Source organism: Petromyzon marinus, chromosome 54 (assembly GCF_048934315.1).
Source record: "Petromyzon marinus isolate PM22_M1 ecotype Great Lakes invasive population chromosome 54, UKy_Petmar_22M1.pri1.0, whole genome shotgun sequence".
Lineage (NCBI taxonomy): Eukaryota > Metazoa > Chordata > Hyperoartia > Petromyzontiformes > Petromyzontidae > Petromyzon > Petromyzon marinus.
In genome coordinates this window covers 10,940,515-10,967,466 of record NC_133720.1, presented here as the reverse complement: position 1 = coordinate 10,967,466, position 26,952 = coordinate 10,940,515, and the positions used below count along the sequence as shown (strand labels likewise).

Below are 26,952 nucleotides of genomic sequence, written 5' to 3'. Positions count from 1 at the left end.
ACCACATTGGGAAGTGGGTTACAATTGAGTTACAAGATTTGAGGATACAACAGAGTGAGTTAATAAAAAGCGTGTAATAGTGACTGCATCACGGACATTATACGAGAGCCGGAGTACTACGGTGACCCCAGGATATCGCCATAAGGTTCACTTTATTTTAAATAAACGAAATAAGAATTCCGTGGCCGAGCGCTCACGAGCCTGGCGCTAGGTTTCCGATTACGATCCGGGCCACGCGTGCCCGTGACGCCGGCACGAATGAGGTGACGTGGGGGGTGGGGGGGAGACGTGGGGGTGGGGGGGAGACGTGGGGGGTGGGGGGGAGACGTGGGGGTGGGGGGGAGACGTGGGGGGTGGGGGGGAGATGTGGGGGTGGGGGGGAAGTGGGGGTGGGGGGGAGACGTGGGGGGTGGGGGGGAAGTGGGGGTGGGGGGGAAGTGGGGGTGGGGGGAGACGTGGGGGTGGGGGGGAGACGTGGGGGGTGGGGGGGAGACGTGGGGGTGGGAGGGAGACGTGGGGGGTGGGGGGAGATGTGGGGGTGGGGGGGAAGTGGGGGGGAGACGTGGGGGGTGGGGGGGGAAGTGGGGGTGGGGGGAGACGTGGGGGTGGGGGGGGATGAGGGGGTAGGGGGAGACGGCCTCAGAGTTGGGGTGGTGGGGGGGGGCAGAGCTGGGGAGTGGAGCAGGGGGAGGAGAGGTGGGGCGCTGGGGGAGGAGGGAGGCGGGGGCAGAGTGAGGGGAGGAGGCAGAGTGAGGGAGGGGGGAGGAGGGAGAGGGGGGGAGAAAGTTTGAGCCGCCGCCGCCACCACCGCCAGCAGCAGCAGCAGCGAGCGAGCTGCAGTGGTCGCCGCCGTGAGGGAGGATTGTTGTCCTCAAGGCAGTCGCGCAACTCGCGGGGATCGGCGGCCTTCAGGACATCGCTGCCGCTGCTTTACATTCAAGTGAATTTCTGCTCCGTTGGTTAATGACAACAACAACAAGAAGACGCCCCAGAGGACGGGACTGATTCATTCGCCCGCGTGTGAAGTTTCCGACGCGTCCGCTCCTCGGTTGTTGTGGCCGGGAAAAAGTAAAAACCAGCAATGAAGGCCGGATCGGTGTGATTATTATTCATTGCGGGTACGTGCCAGCGCGTGTGTAAGTGTGTGTGTAAAGTGTGTGTAAGTTTGTGTGTAAGTGTGTAAGTGTGTGTGTAAAGTGTGTGTTTAAAGTGTGTGTAAGTTTGTGTGTAAGTTTGTGTGTAAGTGTGTAAATGTGTGTGTAAGTGTGTGTGTAAGTTTGTGTGTGTGTTAGTGTGTAAATGTGTGTGTAAGTTTGTGTGTGTGTTAGTGTGTAAATGTGTGTGTAAGTTTGTGTGTAAAGTGTGTGTAAGTTTGTGTGTAAATGTGTGTGTAAGTGTGTAAATGTGTGTGTAAGTTTGTGTGTAAAGTTTGTGTAAGTTTGTGTGTGTGTGTAAATGTGTGTGTAAGTTTGTGTGTGTGTGTAGGTTTGTGTGAGTTTGTGTGTGTGTGTAAATTTGTGTGAGTGTAAGTTTGTGTGTGTAAGTGTGTGAGTGTGTAAGTTTGTGTGTGTAAGTTTGTGTAAGTGTGTCTAAGTGTGTGTAAGTTTGTGTAAGTGTGTCTAAGTTTGTGTAAGTGTGTCTAAGTGTGTGTAAGTGTGTCTAAGTGTGTGTAAGTTTGTGTGTGTGTGTAAGTTTGTGTAAGTGTGTCTAAGTGTGTGTAAGTTTGTGTGTGTGTAAGTTTGTGCGTGTAAGTGTGTGTGTAAGTGTGTGCGAGTGTGTGTGTGTAAGTTTGTGTAAATTTGTGTGTGTGTAAGTTTGTGCGTGTAAGTGTGTGTGTGTGTGCGAGTGTGTGTGTGTAAGTTTGTGTAAATTTGTGTGTGTGTGTAATTTTGTGTGTGTGTAAGTTTGTGTGTGTGTGTAAGTTTGTGTGTGTGAGTTTGTGTGTAAGTGTTGTGTGCAACTCTGTCGTGGACAGTGCTGTGGGGGGAGGGCCAATTCCGATTGGCTCCTCCTCTCATGGCGTCTGTGTCCACCACAGTGGCTAAACGGGGGCTCTGGACGGGTGCGAGGGGCTGATAACTCCTCCACCTTCAATTAATTACCACTAGACCACGAGTTAAACTGAAATATGTAACTAATAAGCTTGTGCCGGAGGCCCAGGGGGGACAGGCGTCAATGACGTCTCCTGGCCAAACCCCAATTGGCAGAGCCAGGAGATTGAATCTCTACCCGCGGGGCTCCTCCAGAAACAACGAAAAGCCACTACGGATGGCCACGTGGAATGTTCGAACGCTCACTGTGGAGGAGAGGCTGCCACTCCTCTGTCGGGAGCTGGACCGGTACCGCCTGGATCTCTGTGGCATTCAGGAGGTCCGGTGGACCGGTTCTGGTTCCTGCCACCATGAGGGGTAGACAGTCCTCTACTCGGGGCAGCAGACTGCCAAACAACAGGGTGTGGCTCTTCTTTTGAACAAAAGAATGAAGGGGGCGTGGGAGCGTGGCGGTGAGGTGTGGGAAGCTGTAAGCCCCAGGCTACTTTGGGCTCGCCTTCCCATCAACCGGAGGCGAAGAGTGGTGTTCGTGGTTACTTATGCCCCCACCGAAGACGAACATCCGTGGAGGGATGCAGGCAAAGCCGATGAGTCAGATGCCTTCTATGACCTCCTGTCACAGGTGCTGGCCAAAGTGGCACCTCGGGATAGAGTCATCATGTTGGGTGACTTCAATGCCCGAGTTGGTCATGATGCTGGCACCTGGTCTGGAGTGATTGGAGGGCATGGGCCAGATCAGCGCAATAACAGCGGTAGGAGGCTGCTAGATTTTTGTGCAGCCCATGGGCTTGTAATTACCAACACGCTGTTCCGGCATCGGCACATCCACACAACATCATAGATGCATGCCGGGTCCAAGCAAGAACATCTGCTGGACTGCATAGTGATGGACCAGCGGATGCGAGCCCATGTCCTTGACACCAGGACCTACCGTGGAGCTGATCTGCCCTCTGACCATCCACTAGTCATCTGTAAGATGCGCCTGCCATTATTCCACTCCGGCGGTGGGTGTACACCCCGGACCCCATTCCAACCTAAAGTGGCCATGTCTCAGTTATCTGATGAAAGTTGCAAGCGAGAATTTCATCATCGCTTGTGGCTGGGATTGGCATCGTCCCCCACTCCTCCTGATGTCGAGGGTAAATGGGCGAGGTTTAGGACTGTGACTCATGCAGCTGCAATGGCTGCTTTGGGTACGCGGTCCACACCTCCCCAGAGACCCTGGCTGATAGAGGAGGTGTTCAGGATGGTTGAGAAAAAGCGACAGGCCCACTGTCATCGGCTACAGAATCCCACGTCAGAGAATGAGGCTTACCGCAGCCTTCGCTCGGAGGTTCGGAGAGCCGTGAGGCGCTGCAAGGATGGGTGGTGGTCGCGGGTTGCTGAGGAGATGGAGTCTGCCTCAGTGGCCCGCGATCACAAATCTCTATTTAACTCCATCAAAAAAGTAACCTGCAGTGCCACACCTATTACCATCATTAGGGGAGAAAACGGTGATCCAATCTCCGACCCCCAGGAACAGGTTTGCAGATTTGCTGAGCATTTCTGTAAGTTCCTGAGGGAGGGAAAATCCCTCAGCCAGGAAAACATCATGGTTCAAAGTGAGGATGACCCTGCTGAGGCTGCGGTGCCTCAAATATTGGAAGAAGTCACCCCCTGTGAGTGACTGGCTGAAGTACCATCTGTTGAGGAAGTACTGAAGGCGATCCGGAGTCTGAGACCAGGAAAGGCAGCGGGCAGAGATGATCTCCCAAGCGAAATGCTGAGGGAGGGTGGCGTTTGTGCACAGACTGCCCTATATGACATAACAACAGTCTGGACCACTGGACGGGTTCCGCAGGATTGGAAGGATGCCCTGGTGGTCCCCCTCTTTAAGAAGGGGGACCGCACAGACTAACAACTACAGGGGCATCTCACTCCTTAGTGTGCCGGGAAAGGTCCTGGCAAGGATTATTCAACATCGCCTCGCCAGGCACGCTGAGGAGAGGCTTGCGGAGCCCCAATGTGGTTTCAGGAAAGGGCGATCCTGCACAGATGCCATATTTTCTGTCCGTCTGCTACAGCAGAGGTGTAGGGAATTCCAACAAGACCTACATCCCTGCTTTATTGACCTGGTCAAGGCCTATGATACCATCAGTAGGCCTGGGCTCTGGGTTGTTCTTCGTGCTTTTGGAGTCCCTGACCCTCTGCTCACGATCATTAAGGACCTTCATGATGGTGAGCGGGCCCGGGTAAAACTACGTGGCCGGGAGTCAGAGCCATTCCCTGTACACCTTGGGGTGCGACAGGTATGTCCTCTGGCTCCTACATTATTTAACATCTATTTTGACCATGTAGTTTGTGAAACCTTCAATAGCTGTACCGGGGGAATCTCCATTTGGTACAGATATAATGGGAGCCTGATCGATGCCCGGGTGCGGTCAAGGGATGGCTCCCTATTGCTCAACCACGCTATGTATGCTGATGATTTGGTGATAGCTGCTCATTCAGAGGAGGAGTTGGAGACGCTGCTGCTGAGACTGGAGCGTGCCACTAAGAGATGGGGCCTTACCATCAGCCCCACCAAAACTAAGCACCTGCCTGGGTATTTTGTACCATCGGACACTCCACCCCCACAACTCCCAATTGGTGATGGGGCAGTTGTGGAGAGAGTGGAGAGTTTCCCATACCTGGGCAGTGTGCTTATGACCGGCTCCAGTTTAACAGCAGAGGTCTCACTCAGAGTCAGTCGAGCGGCAATATCTTTTCATCGGTTGCGTAACGCTGTGTGGAAGCTACCTGGTCTGTCGCTCCGCACTAAGCTTCAGGTCTTCTCGGCCACGGTCATTTCCTCCCTTCTCTATGCTTGCGAAACGTGGACCCCCTTAATGGAGCATCTTCGCCGGTTGGAAACATTTAGGCTGGCCTGTCTACGATCCATCTTGGGTTTAACCAGGCTGGATTGTGTGAGGAGCTCAAAAATCCTTGAAAGATCTGGGCAAGGTCCCATCGGTGAGCTCCTCCGGCAGGCAAGGCTGCGTTGGCTGGGTCATGTAGCCCGCATGCCCAGCCACTGCATGCCGAAACAGCTTTTGTTTGGCCGGATCAAGGGGGCTAAACGGGCACGGCACGGGCTAGAGAAGAGATGGAGTGATGTGGTACAGGAGGACGTGGAGCTGAGTGGACTTGCCGATGACTGGTACCAGCGGTGTCAAGATCGGCCTCTGTGGAGGAGGCTCGTGAAGGACGCTATTGGGCAGTTGGAGGCAGTCGCCCTCCAACAACAACGGAGGGCGGAGGAGCGACGCTCACAACAACGAGCGGAGCGCCGGGTGGCTAAAGCACAGCAGGTTGGCACAGTAGGGGGCACAGGTGGTGCACCAGCCAGTCATCTCAGTCAATCGACCCGTGGCACCTGGGTCTGCCCCGTGACCTGCCCGCGGGTGTTCGACACTTCACGTGGCCTCAAGGTGCACATGGCCTGGCATAAGCGTTGTGGTGACGTCACCGCCACTTAGTGGCGAATGGCGGTTGTTGTGTAAGTTTGTGTAGGTGTGTGTGTGTAAGTGTGTGTAAGTTTGTGTAGGTGTGTGTGTGATTGTGTAAGTTTGTGTGTGTGTAAGTTTGTGTGTAAGTGTGTGTGTAAGTGTAAGTTTGTGTAGGTGTGTGTGTGTAAGTTTGTGTGTGTAAGTGTGTGTGTAGGTTTGTGTGTGTGTAAGTGTGTAAATGTGTGTGTGTAAGTGTATGTGTAAGTTTGTGTAAGTGTGTAAGTTTGTGTAAGTGTGTGTGTGTAAGTGTGTGTAAGTTCGTGTAAGTTTGTGTAAGTGGGGAGCGGTGGTGGAGCGGTTAGCGCTACGCTGCACTACGAACCTGGCGACCCGAGTTCGATTTCCGCTCACGGCCACCACCGGTGACGATTATCTGAACCGGGCCTGGGCCTCCCCTAGGTCGACTCAGCCTCAACATGAGTACCTGGTGCGGTGTGTAAACAGCGCCACTGGAGAGACAAAGGCGACCGGGCGTGGTGCTGGCCACCCACCCCCTCGTGTGCCGTTCCGGCCTTTATAGGTGCTTGCTAAAATCACTTCCCCCAATAGTCTGTTACAGGCTACACGGGGGATCTGTCAATTAGTTATTTGGTTTGCAGTTCACTCGCTCGTGAAGTTTGTGCGTTTCTAATTGTATGTATGTTGAACAACTTTCTCACCGTACGTAGCCAACTGTGCCAATCGGAGGTGCGGGAGAAAGACGGCAAACTATGGGTCTCTGTGTGAGACTATGGGTCTCTGTGTGAGTCTATGGGTCTCTGTGTAAGTGTATGGGTTTCCGCGAGTTGACGTATGTGTGAACTTCTTTCATGCCGTACCAAGCGAACCGTGCTAATCGGAGGCCTTGGGGCAAGGACCACAAGATTGATGCTGTTGTTGTGTCGCTGTGTGTTGTTGTTGTTGAGGTAGTGAAGCAGTGGGACAGAGCTTCACGGCTCCCTTGCGAGGAAACGGAAGTCACAGCAGCCGAGTTTGGCCAGGCGAGGTGAAACGGAGACCACCTCCAGAGGACAATTTCAGACTTTCCGAAGTAGATTATTCTTTTATTACAACGCCCACCGTGGAAGATTAATTAATCGCGAGATTGTAAAACTTTGTTCTCGAGAAGGACGAGAGAAGAGAAGGCTTTAGGCTAGAGAGATCCCAACAACAGGAGGAGACCACCATCATCATCACCACCACCATCATCAGATTTGACGCTGCCCTAAGTCTGTCCTCTCAGAAATCCGGAACGACTGAATCGGCGTGCACATCACCAACGAAACATCACCTCGAGACCAAGAATTAAGTGTCCTCAGAAAGAAACAGAAACATTTGGTCGAGCGAGAAAGAAAACAAAGTCAGAAAATATTTTAATTTAAATAAAATTTGCCTCACGATGGCCTCTACGGGGCGCGTGCGCGGGGCACAACGGAGCGGCCTGCTGGAGGTGCTGGTGCGGGACGGCGGCTGGTGCCGAGTCCTAGCCACGCTCGGCGAGGACAGCCTCACGCTGAGCGCTGAGGAGGCCGCCACCAACAACAGCAGCGGCGGCGGTGGAGTTGGCCTGGGGGCGGGCGTCGAGAGCAGCTTCAACGGCCTCAACGGCCCTCCGGCTCCGTCGTCGACATCCCCGCAGCAAGGACGCGGCCCTGTGGCGGAGGACGAGGGGCCTGAGGAGGCCGTGCCCGAGTCGATCGCCAACATCAAGCGGGTGGTGCGCGTCCTCAAGCAGGAGGTCGGCGGCCTGGGCATCAGCATCAAGGGTGGCAAGGAGAACAAGATGCCCGTGCTCATCTCGAAGATCTTCAAGGGGCTGGCGGCCGAGCAGACGGGCGGCCTGTACGTGGGCGACGCCATCCTGTCGGTGAACGGCGCGGACCTGCGCGACGCCACTCACGACGAGGCCGTGCAGGCGCTCAAGAGGGCCGGACGTGAGGTTGTGCTGGAAGGTGAGCGGGCCGAGCAGGGCGAGCAGAGCGGGGCGGGTGGGCGGGCGGCCGCTTCGTGCCCCTTGCTGTGGAGGACCGCGCCCGGTTCGCCATCGGATTGCGAGTGCGAGTCTAGCCCTGTGTGGTGCTCTGGGAAAGTAGGGGGTACAGCTGGTGCATCTACCAGTCATCTCAGTTGGCCAACACAAAGCACTACCTTGGTCTGTCCAGAGACCTCCTGTCAGCGAGCCTTCGACACTTCACGTGGCCCTAAGGTGCCTCTCGCTTGGCACAAGCGCCTTGGGGAGGTCACCGTCAGTGGCGAATGGAGAGTGTTGGTATTGGTGCTCCGGGAGGAGAGAGCGGTTGTGTCACGGTTGCGTGTGTGTGTGTGTGTACAGCTCTTTGTACCATGTGTTGAAACTTCATTCACACCGTTATGTAAACAACCGTGCTATGAACCCCGGCGTCCAGAGTTCTAATTATATAAACCGATGTTGGGCTTCCTCCTCGGTCGATTTGGCCTCCAATGAGTACCTGGTGCAACTAGGGAGACAAAGGCAGCCGGGCGAGTTGCTGGCCGTCCACCCACTCATGTGCCGTGCCGGCCTTCATAGATGCTACTCGCTAACAGCACTTCCCCCAAAAGTCTGTGAAGGATATACGGGGGATCTTTGTCTTTGGTGCCGTGTGTGGGGAGCGGTAGTGCCGCAGTTAAAGCGTGCTGCGCTACGAATCCAGCGATCAGAGTTTGTTCGATTCCCGCTCGAATGATCTGAACCGTTCCTGGGCCTCCCCTAGGTCGACTCAGCCCCGAATGAATACTGTACATGGTGCGGCGTGTAAACATCACCATTGGGGAGATAAAGGTTTTCGGGCGTGATGCTGCCCCCCCCCCCCCTCATGTGCGTGTGTGCCGGCCTTCATACGTGCTCCTCGCTAACAGCACTTGGTCTAGAAGTCTGTTGAGGCTATACGGGGGCGGGGGGGATCTTAGTCTCTATAATTGGTTAAAAATCTGGTCTGTGGACCAATGTCTGGTCTATCATTGGGATGCAAATGTGCAGGGATAGCAGTTTCTTTGCCTGCATCTCCGGGGACAGCAGTGTCCAACTCCTCAATGTTGCTCGTGGTCATCCTCCACATGCTGTTGATGTCGGTGGTTGTGTAAAGCTTTTGGAGAGGGACGATTTGTTTTCGGTGGCCCGAATTATTTGCCTTGCGCATGTCACATCCACGGCCCGCTGTGTGTGACCGTACGTCGGGAGTGTTGAGGGGGGCCTTGGGAAAAAAATAATGTTCATGAAAGAAGATGTTGTGTGTGAACAATGTTGATGTTGCAATGGTAATAGGAGAGCCATTGTATCCAGAAGAGTTTCAATGAGTCTTAAGACTCATTTTCAAGGGGGGGGGGTGGGGCCTGCAGCATTGGAATGTCTGGCAAGTTTATTTTTAAGGAATTTTATTGAAATCATGGGCTCATTAAATTTAGCTAGGCTTTATAACGCGTGCATATTTCGCGGATCGGACGCAATGTTTGATCGAGGTGAGGGCCTGGACAGGTGAGGGCCTGGACTAGTGAGGGCCTGGACAGGTGAGGGCCTGGACAGGTGAGGGCCCGAGAGGTGAGGGCCCGAGAGAGGTGAGGGCCCGAGAGAGGTGAGGGCCCGAGAGAGGCGAGGGCCCGAGAGAGGCGAGGGCTTGAACCAGGTGAGATGCTTGAGCAGCTGCTTGAAGGTAGATGGATGGTCCAGGGATGTTTCTGCGGGAGCACAGCAGTGTGAAAGAAAGAGCGTTTCAGACGGCTGCTGGTGCAGCTATGGCGAAACGGCGCTCGGCCAGGACACAGGTCCTGGCTGTGAGTGCGATGAGCAGGTTGTTAGACGCCCTCCATCCGTAGGACGCAGCGGTTTGCTGTGGTCAGTAGAGTGGAGTGGCTGGAGAGAAGCTACGGTGCCAGAGCCTGAACTAAACTCTACAAACGAGACGGTAATCGAGGAGTCAGTAACACGGATCACATGCTAGAAAATGAGACAAAAGGTTTATTGATTCTCGCGGCCGCCGGGCAAACGCTCGCACGCCTCCTCCTCCTCGTCACTCTCAGCCAGCCAGCGGCTCGCAGTCAGAAGGTTGCGAGTTCAATTCCTGATTGTGGGTTGACTCGTCCCATCACCGTCGCTCCCTCCGGAGGGGGGGGGTCAATAAAATTAGTACCTCCCCTCCCCCCAAAACAGGAATGTGGAATTTGGACCACCGGGTCTGGCTGCGTTGCGAACAGGAGATGAGCACCAACGCCCGCCGCTGCTCATCGGAGCAGGAAATCACCTCGACTCTTCTGAGTTACCGCAGGAACATGAGGAGACTCCCCCCTCACCCCCCCGCACCATCGAGGGTCGAGTTATCCATGATGGGATAAAAATTAAGAACTCAGGAGGCAGTCATCCCCCAGCCCAACCTGACCCTCCTCCCCCAATCCGATACCTTCGTGCATTTTGAAACGCCACCCACCCCCCTCGCCCCCTGACGCCCGCTCGGCTCGCAGCTCCGCACAACACGAACAGCAAGCGAAGGAAACACTCGCCGCGAGCCGGCCTCGTCAGCTGTTGGCTGTCGCTCCGCCAGGCCTCCCCCGAGCGCGCTATGCAGCGGTCACACGGGTTAACAGGTGCGCCCCGAGCGGGTGGGTCCCGTCTCGGCGCGCCGTTTTGGCACGGAGGGCCCGGGGGTGCCGTTTGGGATTTGGGTGGCACCAAAAATTGCGCAAAGAAGCGCGGAGAGATTTGTTGGTGGTTTTTGTTGGTTTTTGGACGGCCGAAACACCCGTTGGGCAAGAAATGCACATTTTTTTGATGGGGACCTGGGGGTTCCGCGATAGAAACCTGATCACGGCAGCAACGACATCTACAACAACAACAACACAAAAAAAACACGTGATTAAACTATTTACAAAAAACAACAATGGTGCTTGCACGCGGTCACGTTTCCGAACGTGGCACGGTAGTGCATTTCTTTGGAATCGCAAGGGAGAGAAAAAGGGAAGAGAGGAATGCGTGGACGAGGGAAGGGGGTTGGCTGTTGAGAAGGGTTCGCCGTCTGGGAATGGACGCTTCGTGGTTGAAAGCGATGACGGCCGTCGGTCGAGGCTGAAGACAAGAGTGGCAGCTGTAGGAGATGTTGACGACTCGATGAGGGAGGCCTTCATCCAGCAGTGGATAGATAATGTCTGCTTCTGCTTATGGTGGTGAAGATGATGATGATGCATGCGGGTTTCAAGATGTTATCCAGAGTAGATTTGATTTGCATGAGGCTCGTTATTGCAGTGGTCAAGTCAAACGTCCCCCTACTCAAATGAGTAATGGCTACAGGATATCGCCTGTTGCAACGTTGCAACATACGATTACCGTATTCTCTGGATTATAAGATGCACATATTCACCTCCCACCCACCCCACACGGTGTTGAAAAGCTAAATTTGGGGGATGCGTATTTTAAATCCGGAGAATCGTTTCCCGGAAGACGGTCCTCCATAGCAATACCTGACCATGCAGACGGGGGAACATGAGAGACGCCATGAGCGTCATCTTCCAGAGGGCATCCCTACCCATTTCAAAGCAGAGTGCTCATGATCGCCTTCTGGCAAGACGGTGGGACCCTCCGTGGGAGTTACCGTACTCTCCCGAATATATTCTCCTCGCACGTCTATTTGTCGTTGTGTTCAAATGGCCCCAGAGTTTTGAGACTCCGTTTTACTTTCCGGAGCGACTTACGCTCCAGAGAATGCGGTAGCGATGCCGAGTCGCTCGCCCTATGCTCGGGGTGGAGTGGGGTTAAGCGCAGAGTTTGTTATCGCTCGCTCGGCCTGCGGAGGAGTGAGTCGGGGGTTTACCCCCGGGGAAGATTAAACACGGGTTGGGGGACAGGATGGGGGGGGGTCAAGGTGAGGGCCAGTGCGGTTAGTGAAGTCGCTCATCGTTTTTTTTGTTTCCGACAAAGTTCACCGGTGACGACTCGAGGGATTCATTCATTGGTGGAGGGAGGAGGGAGTCGCGAACGAAGCTGGCTGATTCCCCTGCCCCCACCCCCAATGCGAAAAGAAAAAAAGTCGATGTCACGGATATTCAAAGCAGCATAATTTGCAGCCCCCTTTGCCAATCCACTGCTTTACCTCACCCTGCCGGTTGACCATACTTCACCGCCGTGGTCAATGCGCGTTGGTGGAGTGTACGTACGTATGTACGTTGAAATAATTTTCGCACCGTACGTAGCCGATCGTGCTCATCGGAGGTTGCGGCGGCGGTGGCGGACCCAGGGCCCGGTTCGGATATCACTCGCCACCTGATGTCAGCCGTGGCCTCGAAGTCAAAAGGCCCGGCTCTCCAGGTCCACAGCGTGGTGCCGCTGCCGGTTTCACCCCCGTGTAGTGTAGTAGTGTACTTTATGCACGGGCGTTCTGCAACGGGAAGAGTCGGCTGCTTTTTCTGGTTCGTCTGAGATCACAACTGCGCCACCACAAAACGCCTCCCAACACTGGCAGCAGCAGCAACAACAACAATAAAAATAATAATAACGAGCATGTCCTTTATCCAGAAGAGCGTCACGGAGGCTCATGGAAGCCTCTTGTACCGGACGGCCTTGAGTGGGAAGTTTGGCAAAATAGCACGCGGGAAAAAAAATGAAACGCCCACGGGGATGCGAGTGGCGCGCCATGATGGCGAGATGTTAACTACCTCGCCTGGTATGCAGGAGGTCGTGGGTTCGATCCCGACCCTGAGGATGCCTGCTGCTGTATATTTGGAGTTTGCGTGTCTCTCTCTCTCATCGTCATCACGGTGGCTAGAAGATGTTAACTACCTCGCCTGGTATGCAGGAGGTCGTGGGTTCGATCCCGACCCTGATGATGCTTGCTGCTGTATATTTGGAATTTGCGTGTCTCTCTCTCCCCGTAGTCGCGTGGATTTTTCTCCGGGTTCTCCGGTTTTTCCCTCCACTATTTAGAAACGTGCATTTAGGATATTTTGGCTGCTATAAATTTCCACACGATGATAAGCCACTTCGTTGAGCTATCGTTTTGTGACCAGGTCGCTTCTGAAAAAAAGCGATACAGCTCAGCAGGCTTTACATGGTAAAATAAAAAAAAATATCTACATCATTAGACCTCCTTTGCCAGTACCCAAATATAATAATAGGGTTTTTCCCCTTTTTTTTCTGGCAACAAAACTGAAACCTTTTTACAAGGATTCATGTCTGCATTAACCACAATACCTGCAGTCAAAATGCAAACAAAAAACATACTATGATAATATATGCATTGTCCTTGAAACTGATTGGTCCACACCAAGGGACGGCTTTCTTTTGAGCCTCGACCCAATTGGCGTCATCTGGTCGAGCACCAATTGGGGCGAGGCTCAAAAGAAAGAACGTCTCTTGGTGTGGACCATTCCGTTTCAGGGACAATGCATATATTATCATAGTGTGTTTTATGTTTGCATTTTGACTGCAGGTATTGTGGTTAATGCAGGCATGAATCCTTGTAAAAAGGTTTCAGTTTTGTTGCCAGAAAAAAAAGGGGAAAAACCCTATTATATAATAAAAAATAGTTTAACACGCGGAGCTCTGTGCGTGAGTAGATCGACAGCCTCCTTGTACCAGAATGAGAGGGGGAAAGGAATGGTGGGAAAATATTAGACGTTCGTTTATGGTGACAAGTTCCAAACCTGCAAGGCAGTCGAACCTGGCTTAACCGCAGGCGGCTACCGCGATTTGAACCCAGGTTCTCGGCGATGCTGGCTCCACGTCTCTGACCTCTGAGCCACCTGGTGCCCTCTGCAGGGGGAGGGGGGGGGCTTGTGAAGGCGGTGGCACCGTTTTATTTTTGGGCGGCCAAGTCGGGTGCACTGACCGCTCGCACGTACGCTCACGCACATGCTCGCACGCTCACACGCACGCACGCATGCTGACGCTCGCACGCACACGTGCCCTCATGCAGGCATGTACACACGTACGCGCTCGCTCGCACACACGCTCACATGCACACTCGCATGCTCGCACGTACACATGCTCGCACGTACGCACACATGCTCGCACGTACGCACATTGTCACACGCTCGCACCCATGTACGCTAGCATGCTCACACTCTCACGCGCACACACGCACTCACATGCTCACACGCGCACGCACACACTCACATGCTCACACGCACGCACACACTCACATGCTCACACGCACGCACACACTCACATGCTCACACGCACGCACACACTCACATGCTCACTTGCCCACACGCCCACGCACCCATCCAGCCACAAAGAGAGAGCAAGAGGCCACTGCGTAGGTTTTTGCGGTTGTGCTGATCTGGCACGTCTCTCCGGGTTGTACCGCGGGTTGTACCGCGGGCTGTTCGGCATGACGCCCGCCACCGACGTTCCGCGTCCAGCACACGTGGAGAGAAACGTCGGACATCGTGCCGAACGAAGACACACGTTGGAGCGCCGTAGAGATAGTTAGGGGGAGAGTCACGGCAGCTGTCGAGCACTGGCCCCAGTGACTAAATACAGCCGGCGCTAACGGCCCTCCGCAAATCAGCCGGCTTCATGCGGCCTAGCGCTGGGTCTCTGAATTTTCGCCGATTGTTAGGGGTGTGCGCTCGTGCCCCCCCCCGCCCGTTGTTGAATAAGTGAAAAGAAAAAATTAAAATAACTGCGTGCTCGGGTGTCCGTTTTCCTGCACGTCTGTGCTCTCCTCCGCGAGCTGCCGAGTCTCTGCCGCCCGAGTTCAACTCCGATTACCCGTGACCTTTGGTCGTGCCTGCGTGCGCACGCGCGAGAGAGAGAGAAACAGCGGTGCGACGTTAATTACTCGAGCTGATACGATAAGCACGATTATTGTGGTGCAGCGTCGCAGGTGCCAAGACCCGCTCGGCTGACGGGGTCACGCGATGACACATTGACCTTGGCGGATTTTGTTTATTCGTGGCAACAAGAAGTGAACTTGTTGAGCAAGAATTCGAGACAAGGACTTGGGGATTACTGAGTGGGGCAGCAAACCGAAATGTTGTATTTGTTTTTTCAGTGGACGAAAACATTGTAACAAGACACTCGGGAACTTGGTGGGCAAAAGACAAATATCATGTTTGTAGTGCCCCATTGAGTTTGGTTAACAGACGGGCGGACAGAGGTCGCCTTACTAATAGAATGGCGAATCGGGAACATTCAGTCCCCGGGTGCGGAGTGACACAGTGACCCTCGCATTATGTGGCACAGGGACACGGTGACACCGATCCCAGCTCCCTCAGTAACACTGAACACAGCTGGTAGTGACATGGTGTCACTGAGCTCAGCCCTCTCAGTGACATCCCAGCTCTCTGCTGACACGGTGACACTGATCCCAGCTGTCCGTGACACTCATCCCAGCTCTCAGCGACACTGAACCCAGCCCTGTCAGTGGCACGGTGTCAGCGAGGCCCAACTCGCTGATGCATGTGCATCCCTGTATCCCCGCCACGTCATCATCATCGTCATCATCATCGCGGTTCGTTACGATCGGCTTCCAGAACAAACAAACCGACGACCTTCAACAGCCGTTCCGTGGTGCCGCTGCCACCTGTGGCGCCACCCTCGCTCCGACTGTTCGCCTGCACCCCGCTCCCGTCCAGCCACAGCGAGCAAGGAGAGGAGAGAGAGGGGCCACCGCGCAGGCTTTTCGCGGTTGTTGCTCGTCTGGTGGTGTGTCCTCCGGGTTGTGCGGCGCGACTACCCGCCGACATTTTCGCATCCAGCACGTGGAGAGCGAAACGTGCATTCCCCCCACCACCCCCATCGTCCTCAACTTTCCCTTCCCTTCCTCCAGCCGCCCGAGCGGTTGACTCCCCTCTTTGCCACACCCGATTCAAGTCCACGGCGCACAAGGGCGTCTCTCTATTTTTAAATTTGTTCGCGAGGATTTTTTTTCCTCCTTCATTTCTTTTTCTATTCCCTCCAACATTTCTAATGAGCACCACACGCCTCTTGAGAGTATTTCTTTTTTTTTACCGCTGCTATGCATTTTCCATACGTGGCGACGATGATGATAAGCCACTTTCGTTGAGGTTTTTTGTCACCCGTGATGGCCACGAAAAAGGAGCTTACAGAACCTCAGTGGGCCTTACCACCTGGTAAAATAAATATGGGACAAAAATAATAGCTGAAGTTTTAGGTTTCTCACCATAAGAGAAGTGCCGCCCACGGGGTGAGATGTGGCAAGTCGCAGTGGGACGCCGCTACACGAGTACAGTACAGCGTCGTCTCGTATTGTGCAGTACAGGGCTGTGCACAGAACCCGTTTTGACTTCAGGGGCGGTGGCTGCTCACGCGTCGAGTGAACTTGACGAGGTTTATTTCTTGACTGTTACCTCCCAACCGCGCCACGAGCCCAGCGTCCCGCGTTGAAAGTGTTCCGGCTGCGATGAACCGATCCAGAGCCCCCCCGCTGTACCAGTACCGACCAGGCCCGGCGTGGTGAAGTATGGTGTATATGCCTTCATCCAGCCTTGGATTGACAAAGCGCTGTAAATTATAACTCCTTATAATGTAATTATTGAAAATTCCATTAATCGGGCATCGGAAGTGTAAGATTATAGAATGTGAACACTCGAGCACAAATAATTTCACTGAGAGTGATGTCAAGGGGCATCAACCATCATCACACGACACTCCGGTGGTCATCCTCGCAGCAGCAGCAGCTTTTGGCTCACCATCGAACAAAAACGGTCACCACAACACGCGCTTTAGGATGCGCTTCTGCGGCCGCCCGGAACGCTCTCACCGTTCCGATATTAGTAAGCCACTGGGAGCTGTGCACTTTTAAATCATCAAAACTAATTTCTGTTAGAACTGCTTTCTGTGTTTAGTTTGTTGTCCTTCCCGCGCACCTCTGATCAGTGCGGTTGGCTACGTACGGCGGTGCGAAAGAAGTTCAACATACAGTACATACATCCACAATACAGGTTTTTTGTTGGGTTAAATCGTGTAAATATAAATGAGTCGTTAAATCTGCCGCCACCTGGCACAGCCAATTAGTAAGATTTTTCAAGTAAACAAAACATGCCAATTCGTTACTAGCACAGTACACCATTGTGTTGGGGAGTAAACCCACTACAATATTTACAATTCGAGTACCGTGACATTTTGCCGGTAATTACAACAACCAGCATCATCAGGTGACAGCCACAGAGTTGTAGACAAATCCTCCTCCTGTTTCGGTCTTAATTAGAGGAGGGATATATATAGAAGATAAAAAAACAAGTACATAAAAGCGTCCGTCACATCCAGCGAAACCAGCCACACCTGGCCAGCCCTCACCAACACATACCCTAGCCTCTGCAAACAATGCACTGTTGTTGAAACAACACTAACAACACCGCCCCATCCTCCCAGGTACCAATACAGGTGGGACTCTCTCGCTACGAACCATAGGTGCGGGCGGGGTAGCAGCGCTGTGGTTCACGCTCGCGCCTCACAGCAAGAAGCGCCTGGGTTCGATTCCTGACTTGGGCGCCTTTCTGCGTGTGGAGTTTTGTACGGTTTTTTTCTTTCTTTCCTCCCCGCCGTGTTCTGCGTGGGTTTCCCTCCCGGGTTCTCCGGTTTATTCCCATAGCTACGGTGCGATATGCTGCAATCCTGGCCAGAACGTCCCAATGCTGGAAATCTACCTGCAATTATGACTCAATTGGGATTCGACATTGCAACATTTGGCTAGCCACTCGGTGGGGCTGAGCACAACAATAACATGAAGAATAACAGCGTTGTCCGATATACCCACATGCGCTCGCAACCGGCCGTGTTTGCAAGTCATACGTGCGCCGATATGTTCCGGTGATGTGTGCACACGCAGTTACACATTCGGCTTCGTCGTCTGTAAAGCCAGAGAAGAAACCGGTCCCACCCACTCATTTCAAGCGGTTATCACATAATTGACAGTCATTTTGTACGTATGTACGTCGAACTTCTTTTGCACCGTACGTAGCCAACCGTGCTAAACGGAGGTGCGGGGGAAGGACAACAAACTAAACACAAAACTCAGTTCTGAAGAAACGAGTTTTCAATCTAGATTTAAAAGTGCGTAGCTCCAGTGGTTTCCTAATATCGCGAGGAAGAGCGTTCCAGATGGCCGCAAAAGGAAGAGCGTTCCAGATGGCCGCAGAAGCTCATCTGAAAGCGCGCGATGCGGTGGCCGTCTTTGTTCGATGGCTAGCAGCCAAAAGCCGCTGCGAGACTGACCGGAGTTCACGTGATGGTTTATGCGCCGGGTGGTTATCACATCATTCACTCTTATTGGCCACGTAGAGAAGTAGAAAGCGCAGAAAGGATGCCACCTCACGTGGAGCCGACAGGTTAGATATCGGGCCTGGTGGACTACGAGAAGAGGCTGGGCATTGACGCGGTGAAGGAGGGGGGTCTGCACGAGAACTCAACGCCTGTGCTTCCCACACAGCTGCTCTCAGATGCAGGGAATGATAAAAGCACAAAGGTTTAATGATAATAGAACACAGACAGTCTCTGTGTTCTGTTTTTTAAAACAAGGTCTTTAACCCGCACTGACACACCGTTAACTTTGTAGAGAACTGCATTCCACAAGGATTCCCATGACCCCACCCTTAATCTCCACCATCACTCACCACCACCTTCACTGACCACCACCTTCACTGACCACCACCATCACTGACCACCACCTTCACCGACCACTACTTTCACTGACCACCACCATCGCTGACCACCACCTTCACCGACCACTACCTTCAACCACCCCCACTTTCACCGACCACCACCGTCACCGAGGGCCCGTCGAGCTGACACGCATCCAGATCTCGAGGTCCTTCTCGGCGACAGTTAAACAAACCAACCCCCCCACCCCCTTGTTATATTATTTGTGTTCCGCTATCCTCCGAGTGCGTCCGCAAGTAGCGGCGGTAACTTTGATAAAGCGCAGCAGCGTCTTTGAGACGCCCTCGAAGAGCTTTTACTACTTTCTCGGCACCAGTAAAGTATTTTATTTTTCTCCCCAGCTCGTTACTTTAAGTATAAAACATTTTACGCGCTCGGTAGACGAGGTCAAAGTGCCTCTCCCCGTCTCTCAAGCGACTTTGTCCCACGGCTCAAACTGCCCTTAAGCCGGTGAGTGGAAATTCCACATTCCTATGGCACGGGCCGTTTTTTTGCTTCGGACAACCACCGTTGAAGCGACGCAAAGTGGAATACATTTTAATGATAGCAATCAATGATAATAATAACTGACATTTTACGGGCCTTTGTCAATCCGCTGCTGGATGAAGGCCTCCCCATGCTGTGTCGTCGGGCACGGGGGTTGTTTGACCATGCTTCACCACGTTGGCCCACCGCCGCTCTCGGCATATCATCCCTTCGGGGTTCGGTAAAGAGAGCACCCGTACCAGTTTGTGGGGGAAGTTTAACAGCGGTTGTCCTTTGGGTAGACTTGCTCACACAATAGAAATGTGGAATGTCCACCACTGGCTCAGAGGTGCAAAGAGTTGATGAGCCCCGTATCAACGCCCATTTGAGCAGCAGGCCACACACACTTGAAAACAATGTGGAGCCCAAACACCGGCGAGAATCAGTCGTTCCCATACCTGTATCAACCCCTTATCAGTGCCCTATCTTATTACAGACCAATTCAGACCTTATTGGTCACCCCGTGTCCTTATCAATCTCAACTTTTATCCTATACACCACTATACACTACACTACAGTATATTTCACGATGGCAACATGTTACAATTACACAAAAAGTTATGAACGGTTTAATGAGTTATCAAGTTTTAATAACCATTTTATAAATGCTCTATGTGCCGTCCACCTGCTGTACGGACAACATCGAGACGATAGTTAAATTCGTCCCAAACGCCTCTCAAAGTGTCTTCTTCCACTGAAGTCACCGCTGCCGTGATTCTGTTTTTGAGGTCATCCAGATTAGTCGCTAATGGTGGCACACAAACACGGTCTTTGACGTATCCCCACAAGAAAAAGTCGCAGGGCGTGGTGATGTCTGGGGATCTTGGGGGCCAAGAGTGTAGCGCCAAGTCTTGGGGTCCCGTGCAACCTATCCAACGTTGAGGCAGTGCGTCTTGCGAATGACTGAGGCTAGGGGCTGTTTGTGCGCTGGGATAGGCATCTAGCGGTAATAATTGGAAACTCTATGCCCCGCCCTCTCTATGCCCCGCCCTCTCTATGCACCGCCCTTTCAAGTGGTAAGAGTTTCATTCATGGGCGGTTCGTGGTTGTAGAGATATAGCGATTTCAAATCGGGTCCATCTTTTTGAAACACCCTGTATACACTACACTATACACCACACTATACATTACTATATACTGCTATACACTACACTAGACACGACACTACTGCAAACCTGTTAATCCATTATCAGTGCCTACCTTATTACATACCAATTTAGATCTTATTGGTCACCCGATGCCCTTATCAATATCAACGTTCATCCTATACACTACACTATACACTACACCCCTTCCCCCTTTTTCCTGATGACGACCGCTTGTGTTACGATCGAAACGTCGTAGTTTTTTGTTATTTTGTTATATTCTTTGAACCTATCTACGTGACTTTACCGAAAGACCCAAAGAATACACCATACACTACACTCTACACTGCTATACACTACACTATACACTACTACATACCTGTCAACTCAGACCAATTCAGACCGGGCCCTTATCAATCTCAACGTTCATCCTACAAAGTCCCATCACAAGGGAGAAACACAAACAAATAGACAAACTGTATTTATTTTTTTGCCCATATTGAAATGGCTGTACGCCGTATGGACCTGAAAACCCCATTTCCCCGCACGACAAATACGGGGTAAACCGTATGGGTTGACAGCTGTGCGTTCCTTATCGAGTAAACATTTTCAGCACGTCGTTTGCGTCGGCCTCCAAATCCTTCGATTTTCTCTTTTTTTTACTTTGGAGCAGCTTCGTCAACCCCATCAGCGTAAGGGTGCAATGTTCGCAATTGCGTTTCGCGAGGGGTAAACCCGTCGGTTCTCATGCGCGCAATGCGGTGGGTTAGTCGCGAGCGTCGTGAAACCGCTTTCAATCGACGATGACTTCAAGTCGGGGGGCGGGGGTGGGGGGGCCTCTACACCCAGGAGGCCGTGCGCTCCGGCACCCTCCGTCGCGACCCCACAAAACCCTCGGCCGCTCTTTTTAGGAGGGTGGCGGTGGCAGCACGTGTCGCCGTTGGTACTCCGTTGGGTCGTGAGCCCGACAGGAGGCGCGCCGTCGAAGGCGGCGCCGCGTCAAACCCGAGACGGCTAAGTATAGAGTGGGAGAAGCTCGGTGGACCAGTAAAGATCCCGCCCCGGGTACGGGAGAAAAATCCACGCGGCCACACACGGAGAACACGCAAACTCCATGTATACAGCAGGCGTCAGGGTCGGGATCGAACCCACGACCTGCTGTATACCAGGCGAGGTAGTTAACATCTCCTAGCCACCGTGATGATGATGAGAGAGAGAGAGACACGCAAACTCCAAATATACAGCAGGCGTCAGGGTCGGGATCGAACCCACGACCTGCTGTATACCAGGCGAGGTAGTTAACATCTCCTAGCCACCGTGATGATGATGAGAGAGAGAGAGACACGCAAACTCCAAATATACAACAGGCATGGTCAGGGTCGGGATCGAACCCACGACCTCCTGCGTACCAAGCGAGGTAGTTAACATCTCCTAGCCACCGTGATGATGATGATGATGAGAGAGAGAGACACGCAAACTCCAAATATACAACAGGCACGGTCAGGGTCGGAATCGAACCCACGACCTGCTGTATACCAGGCGAGGTAGTTAACATCTCCTAGCCACCGTGATGATGATGAGAGAGAGAGAGACACGCAAACTCCAAATATACAACAGGCACGGTCAGGGTCGGGATCAAACCCACGACCTCCTGCGTACCGAGCGAGGTAGTTAACATCTCCTAGCCACCGCGGCGCCCTGTCTTGCGATCTTGTGGCCACCCGGACGTGTGCTTGTATATTGAGGCTGGATGAAAACAAAATAAAGATAACAATTCTCATTCGCGTCGGATGCACGGGCGTGCGCAGACGCGTGGGCGCGTTCTAAGTGCGTGCGCACCTCAACGGCACACCGCAGGCAGCACACCTGCACGATCGCCCCGCGGCGCCTGGGACGTATTCGTGCCACTGGAGTGGTTATTTCGGTTTTTTTTACACCGTAACCACCAGCAAATGCGGACGCCCCTGTCCTCGCGTGACCCCGGCCGATTGGCGCAAAGCCGCGGCGGCTGCCGGTGAATTTCAATTTCCTCTTTTGGCAGCGGCGGCGGGCGGCGGCGCTGACCCAACAATAAAAAATCTCTGGACAAACGAAAGCGTCGCTTCCCGGCTACACCACCCCACAGCGCTGCTGCCCTGTGGGGTGAGGGGCGGGGGGGTGCCTGGAGGGGGATGAGCCCCCTCCCCACTCCTGCAGAAGGCCCAACCCCCCCACTAAAGTTTTATAGTCGAGTACAAGAATGTTGGTACAATATTTAACAAGTGGACAATTCTATTTTCAGGATGCCCACACCGATGGTGCTTTATCTGCTGCAGTCTCCTTGTGTGCATGCATGTACGAACTTCTTTCGCACCACCATACGTAGCCAACTGTGCTCAACGGAATCATGGGGGAAGGACAACAAACCATGGGTCTCTGTGTGTCAGTCTACGCATGTATGTTGAACTTCTTTTGCACCGTACGTAACCAACCGTGCTAATCGGAGGCGCGGGGGAAGGACAACAAACTATGGGTCACTCTGTGAGTCTATGGGTCTCTGTTTGAGTCTATGGGTCTCTGTGTGATTATGTTGGTCTCTGTGTGAGTCTCTGGGTCTCTGTGTGAGTCTGTTGGTCTCCGTGCGAGTCTATGGGTCTCTCTGTGAGTCGCGAGAGAGATGGCTCTGGTGGAGCCCCTTCCGCCAGCGGCGGTGGTGTGAGCGAGCAATTGCAGGGCTGCACCTTTGCAGTTTTAATCTCTGTGGTAGAGTCGACGCAGCCTCAAATGAGTACCTGGTGCGGTGTGTAGTTAACATCGCCGCTGCGGAGACAAATGCGGCCCGTGCGTGGTGCTGGCCACCCACCCACCTCGTGTGCCATGACGGCCTTCAGAGGTGCTACTCGCTAACACCACTTGCCCCGACAGTCTGTCAAGGCTATACGGGGGATGTTTGTCTGTGGGGGGGAGGGCGGGCAGGGAACGAGCACAATGTGGTGAAGTACGTCACAGCGTTCCCCGCGCAGGGTGAGGGGGGGGGGCGAGGAGCGGAACGCACGACGGACAATAGCGGACCGTATCATCGCGCATTCCCTCCGGCGTTTTCGCGTTCGTTTAAAGCCCATTGAACGTTGACCCTGTCGTGCCTCCCCCCTTTTGTTTACCCCCGACCCCTCCCCCCACTGAAGGTCAGGCAACAAAGCTGGAGCGGCAGAGTGCAGGGGTTAACGTCACGGCTTGCCGCTGCGGGGAAGTTGCTCACTTTCGGACGTACGCTTTATAGACGTGGGTGGTGAATCGTTAGTTGCAGTCGCGAAGTGGATTTTTGCCGGGCGTCCGAAACCCGGGTTGAACCCGGGCTCTCTCGGCAGTGCTGGCTCAAGTGTCTCCGACGTGGCCTGAGCACCCAGCCACCTCACATTGTCAATGCAGCACTCCCTCGTTATTCATGAGCTTGCTATCCGCGATTTTGGCTGTCTGCAAATCGTATCTGGAACTCTACACGACTGCATCGAGAGAAAGAAAAAGCGATGAGATAAAGTGACGGGAGATGAAGGGATGAGATATTACGATAATTTTCATGTATTTAATAGCTTATTTACGTATTTATTTAAGGTAATTAATTACAAATAGAGGTTTTCGTAGGCCAATGTTATTACGTGCGAAATGTACTACTCGCGTGCATCTCCGGAACGTACCCCTGGCGTATAACGAGGGAACGCCGCATTTGCCATCATCTGCATCGTTTCGGGACGTTGCCTCCCAGACGCGTGGTGGCAACGCGTGCGAGGTAATCGGTGGTGGAAGCCTGCCGGTGTGCGATGGTCCGGGCATGCCACGCCGGCGCATCCCAGCGACGCGCCAGCTGCCAATAGCGGAGCTCGTCAGAACGGTTCTCCTACTCTCTGACGTGTCTCCGCGGAGGTTTAAGCCGCCGTGAGCGCGTGGGCCCGCGGGCAGGGCAGGGATTGGTCTCGCGAGGGCACGTCCACGTTTTAATTTGGGTAATCGTGAGCACAACATCATCACAGAGGGGCTTTTTTAATCCGGGTGGTATTACGTCGACCGAATGGGGGCTCTTGAGTCAAGATATTAATAAACCGTGGACCTTTCGTGATAGGGGGGGGGGGCGGGAGGTAGGGGGGTTAAAGACGTGCAAATAAAATACCGGGGGCGCTGTTGGACATAATCAAACGATTTGACCTTCGCACGCAGCCGGTAGAAGGAGCGGGGGAAACGTTCGCCCCAGGGAAAGAATATTCGTTCCTCCCCTGGGGGCGGGGGCAGAGGTAACAAATCTTAAATCATTCCTCCCCCGGGGGTGAGGGGGGGGGCGAAGAAAAATATTCAATCCTTCCCGGTGGGGTGGGGGGTGGGAACAAATATTCTTGAAGGGGCGGGGGGGGGGGGGTGGGACCAATATTCGTTTACACCGGCAACAGTTGTGGTTATATCCGGACGTGAATGTGACCGCACACGTGCGGCATGCGTTGGCACTTCAGTGGCCTGTGCGCCCCCCCCCCCCCAACGCTTCCAGCGGCGTTTGTTCTCTCCCTCTTCTCACCTGTGGAGAGAGGAGGGAGAGAGGGAAACAGAGAGCGAGGACCCCCTGAGAACACAAAGCACGTTCGCGTTGAATAGAAGAACCCCGTTGCCGCGCCGGTGCCGTTGGGCTCCGGGGATGACATTTTTGCCGTTTTGCGATCAAGCAAAAAAAAAACCCATCTGTTCCCGCGGCCGCTGACCGGCCGTCACGCTCCGCCGGCTCGTTACGGGGAAGGTGGAAAATTTACGCGGTCGCGAATCGGTGCCGGCGTCGTCGGCGGCGGTCGCGGTGACGGTGATGGCGGGAGGAGAACTGACGAGTCCGGGGGTTGGGAGAGAGCGGGAAGTTTGGGAGCTACGGAAAGTGCAGTCGTGGACGAGCAATGGTGGGGCGCGGTTGGCACGGGCCCTGGCGCAGCTACACCGCCTGCACACTCGATAGCTGGCGCCGCTGACCGAACCCTAGGGGGAAGACTTAAGTGTGGCCCTGTGAGCCTCATTAACACAGAGCCCAGGAGCATAGCGTGGTTAGCATGGGACTTAGTGAAAGTAATCAAATGGGGCCTCTCTCATTGCTCCACCTTGCATGCAGATACGCCGGATGGATTGTTGCATTGCTGCCCGTGAGATGCCAATGACTTTGGGGCTCCCTTTATCCAGCAGTGGATTGATCATGTTTACTGTTGCTGCTGCTGACGCTGACGAAGGTAACTCGCACGCCTGTGAGTACGTGTGTATGCCGAACTTCTTTCTCACCGTACGTAGCCAACGGTGCTAATCGCAGGCGCGGTTGAAGGACAAAGCCGATTAAACAAACGGGCGCCGCGGGAACGTGCTCCTCCTGTGCCACGTGCTCCTCCTGTGCCACGTGCTCCTCCTGTGCCACGTGCTCCTCCTGTGCCACGTGCTCCTCCTGTGCCACGTGCTCCTCCTGTGCCACGTGCTCCTCCTGTGCCACGTGCTCCTCCTGTGCCACGTGCTCCTCCTGTGCCACGTGCTCCTCCTGTGCCACGTGCTCCTCCTGTGCCACGTGCTCCTCCTGTGCCACGTGCTCCTCCTCCTGTGCCACGTGCCCGCGATTGACATGCCAGCGTGGGGCTGGTGGCGGCGCAGAGTGGGGGAAACGAGAGAAGAAGAGGTCGAGCAGACAAATAAATAGGTCAATCGAAAAGGTAACATTCGAAATAATTCCTCTCCCTCCCTCTCCTTATCCCGGCGGCCAGCAGGCAGAAGAGGAGTGTGTAAATATTTGGCCGCTCCAGAGCACGCGTGGAATGTGACGCGAGCGTCAGCTGCGCCCCCCCTGTGTGTCGGCCAAAGAGCGGACGTGGGAGTGTGGGCGCTCACCCGCTCATCCTCCCACTCGCTAGCCCGCTCGCCCACTCGCCCTCCTCCCACCTGCTCGCCCTCCTCTCGCCTGCTCGCCCGCTCACCCTCCCACTCGCTCGCCCGCTCACCCTCCTCCCACCTGCTCACCCTCCTCTCGCCTGCTCGCCCGCTCACTCTCCCACTCGCTAGCCCGCTCACCCACTCGCCCACTCGCCCTCCTCTCGCCTGCTCGCCCGCTCACCCTCCCACTCGCTCGCCCGCTCACCCTCCTCCCGCCCGCTCACCCTCCCCCCGCATGCTCACCCGCTCGCCCATTCACCCTCCCGCTCGCTCGCTCGCCCGCTCGCTCACCCCCCCCACTTGCCCGCTCACTCTCCCACTCGCTTACTTTGCTTACTCAGCCTCCTGCTCGCACACCCGCTCACTCGCCCTCTCACCCACACGCTCATTCTTTTCTACCAATCATGTCAACTCGCACTCTCTCCCACACGCTCGCTCACCCTCCCGCTCATTCAATGGCTCACCCTCCTGCTCATTCACTCGCTCACCCTCCCGCTCAGTCACTCGCTCACCCTCCCGCTCATTCACTCACTCACCCGCAAACTCATTCACTCGCTCACCCTCCCACTCAGTCACTCGCTCACCCTCCCGCTCATTCACTCACTCTCCCACAAACTCATTCACTCACTCACCCTCCCACTCATTCACTCACTCACTCACCCTCCCACTCACTCACCCTGCCACTCACGCACTCACCCTCCCGCTCATTCAATGGCTCACCCTCCCACTCATTCACTCACCCTCCCGCTCAGTCACTCGCTCACCCTCCCACTCACTCACCCTCCCACTAATTCACTCGCTCACCCTCCTGCTCATTCACTCGCTCACCCACAAACTCATTCACTCGCTCACCCTCTCACTCACTCACCCTCCCACTCATTCACTCGCTCACCCTCAAACTCATTCACTCACTCACCCTCCCACTCACTCACCCTGTCACTCACTCACTCACCCTCCCGCTCATTCAATGGCTCACCCTCCCACTCATTCACTCGCTCACCCTCCCACTCACTCACTCACCCTCCCACTAATTCACTCGCTCACCCTCCCACTCACTCACTCACCCTCCCACTAATTCACTCGCTCACCCTCAAACTCATTCACTCGCTCATCCTCCCACTCACTCACCCTCCCACTAATTCACTCGCTCACCCTCAAACTCATTCACTCGCTTACCCTCCCACTCATTCACTCGCTCACCCACAAACTCATTCACTCGCTCTCCCTCCCGCTCATTCGCTCACCCT

At 54.2% G+C, this 26,952-nt stretch overlaps 1 protein-coding gene across 2 annotated transcripts in view; it reads left to right on the top strand.

The window, feature by feature from the left end:
* The first annotated feature begins 770 nt into the window (after positions 1-770).
* LOC116954215 (beta-1-syntrophin) overlaps positions 771-26,952 on the top strand; it is a 46,566-nt gene continuing 20,384 nt past the window's right edge. Inside the window, exons 1-2 of one of the 2 annotated variants that reach the window (XM_076052187.1) lie at positions 771-1,118; positions 6,493-7,509. In XM_076052187.1, the coding sequence (XP_075908302.1) occupies positions 6,957-7,509 (553 nt within the window). In that variant the 5' untranslated portion in view covers positions 771-1,118; positions 6,493-6,956. Of the gene's footprint in view, positions 1,119-6,487; positions 7,510-26,952 lie in introns of both variants that reach the window. The other variant, XM_076052186.1, reaches the window with a different exon arrangement.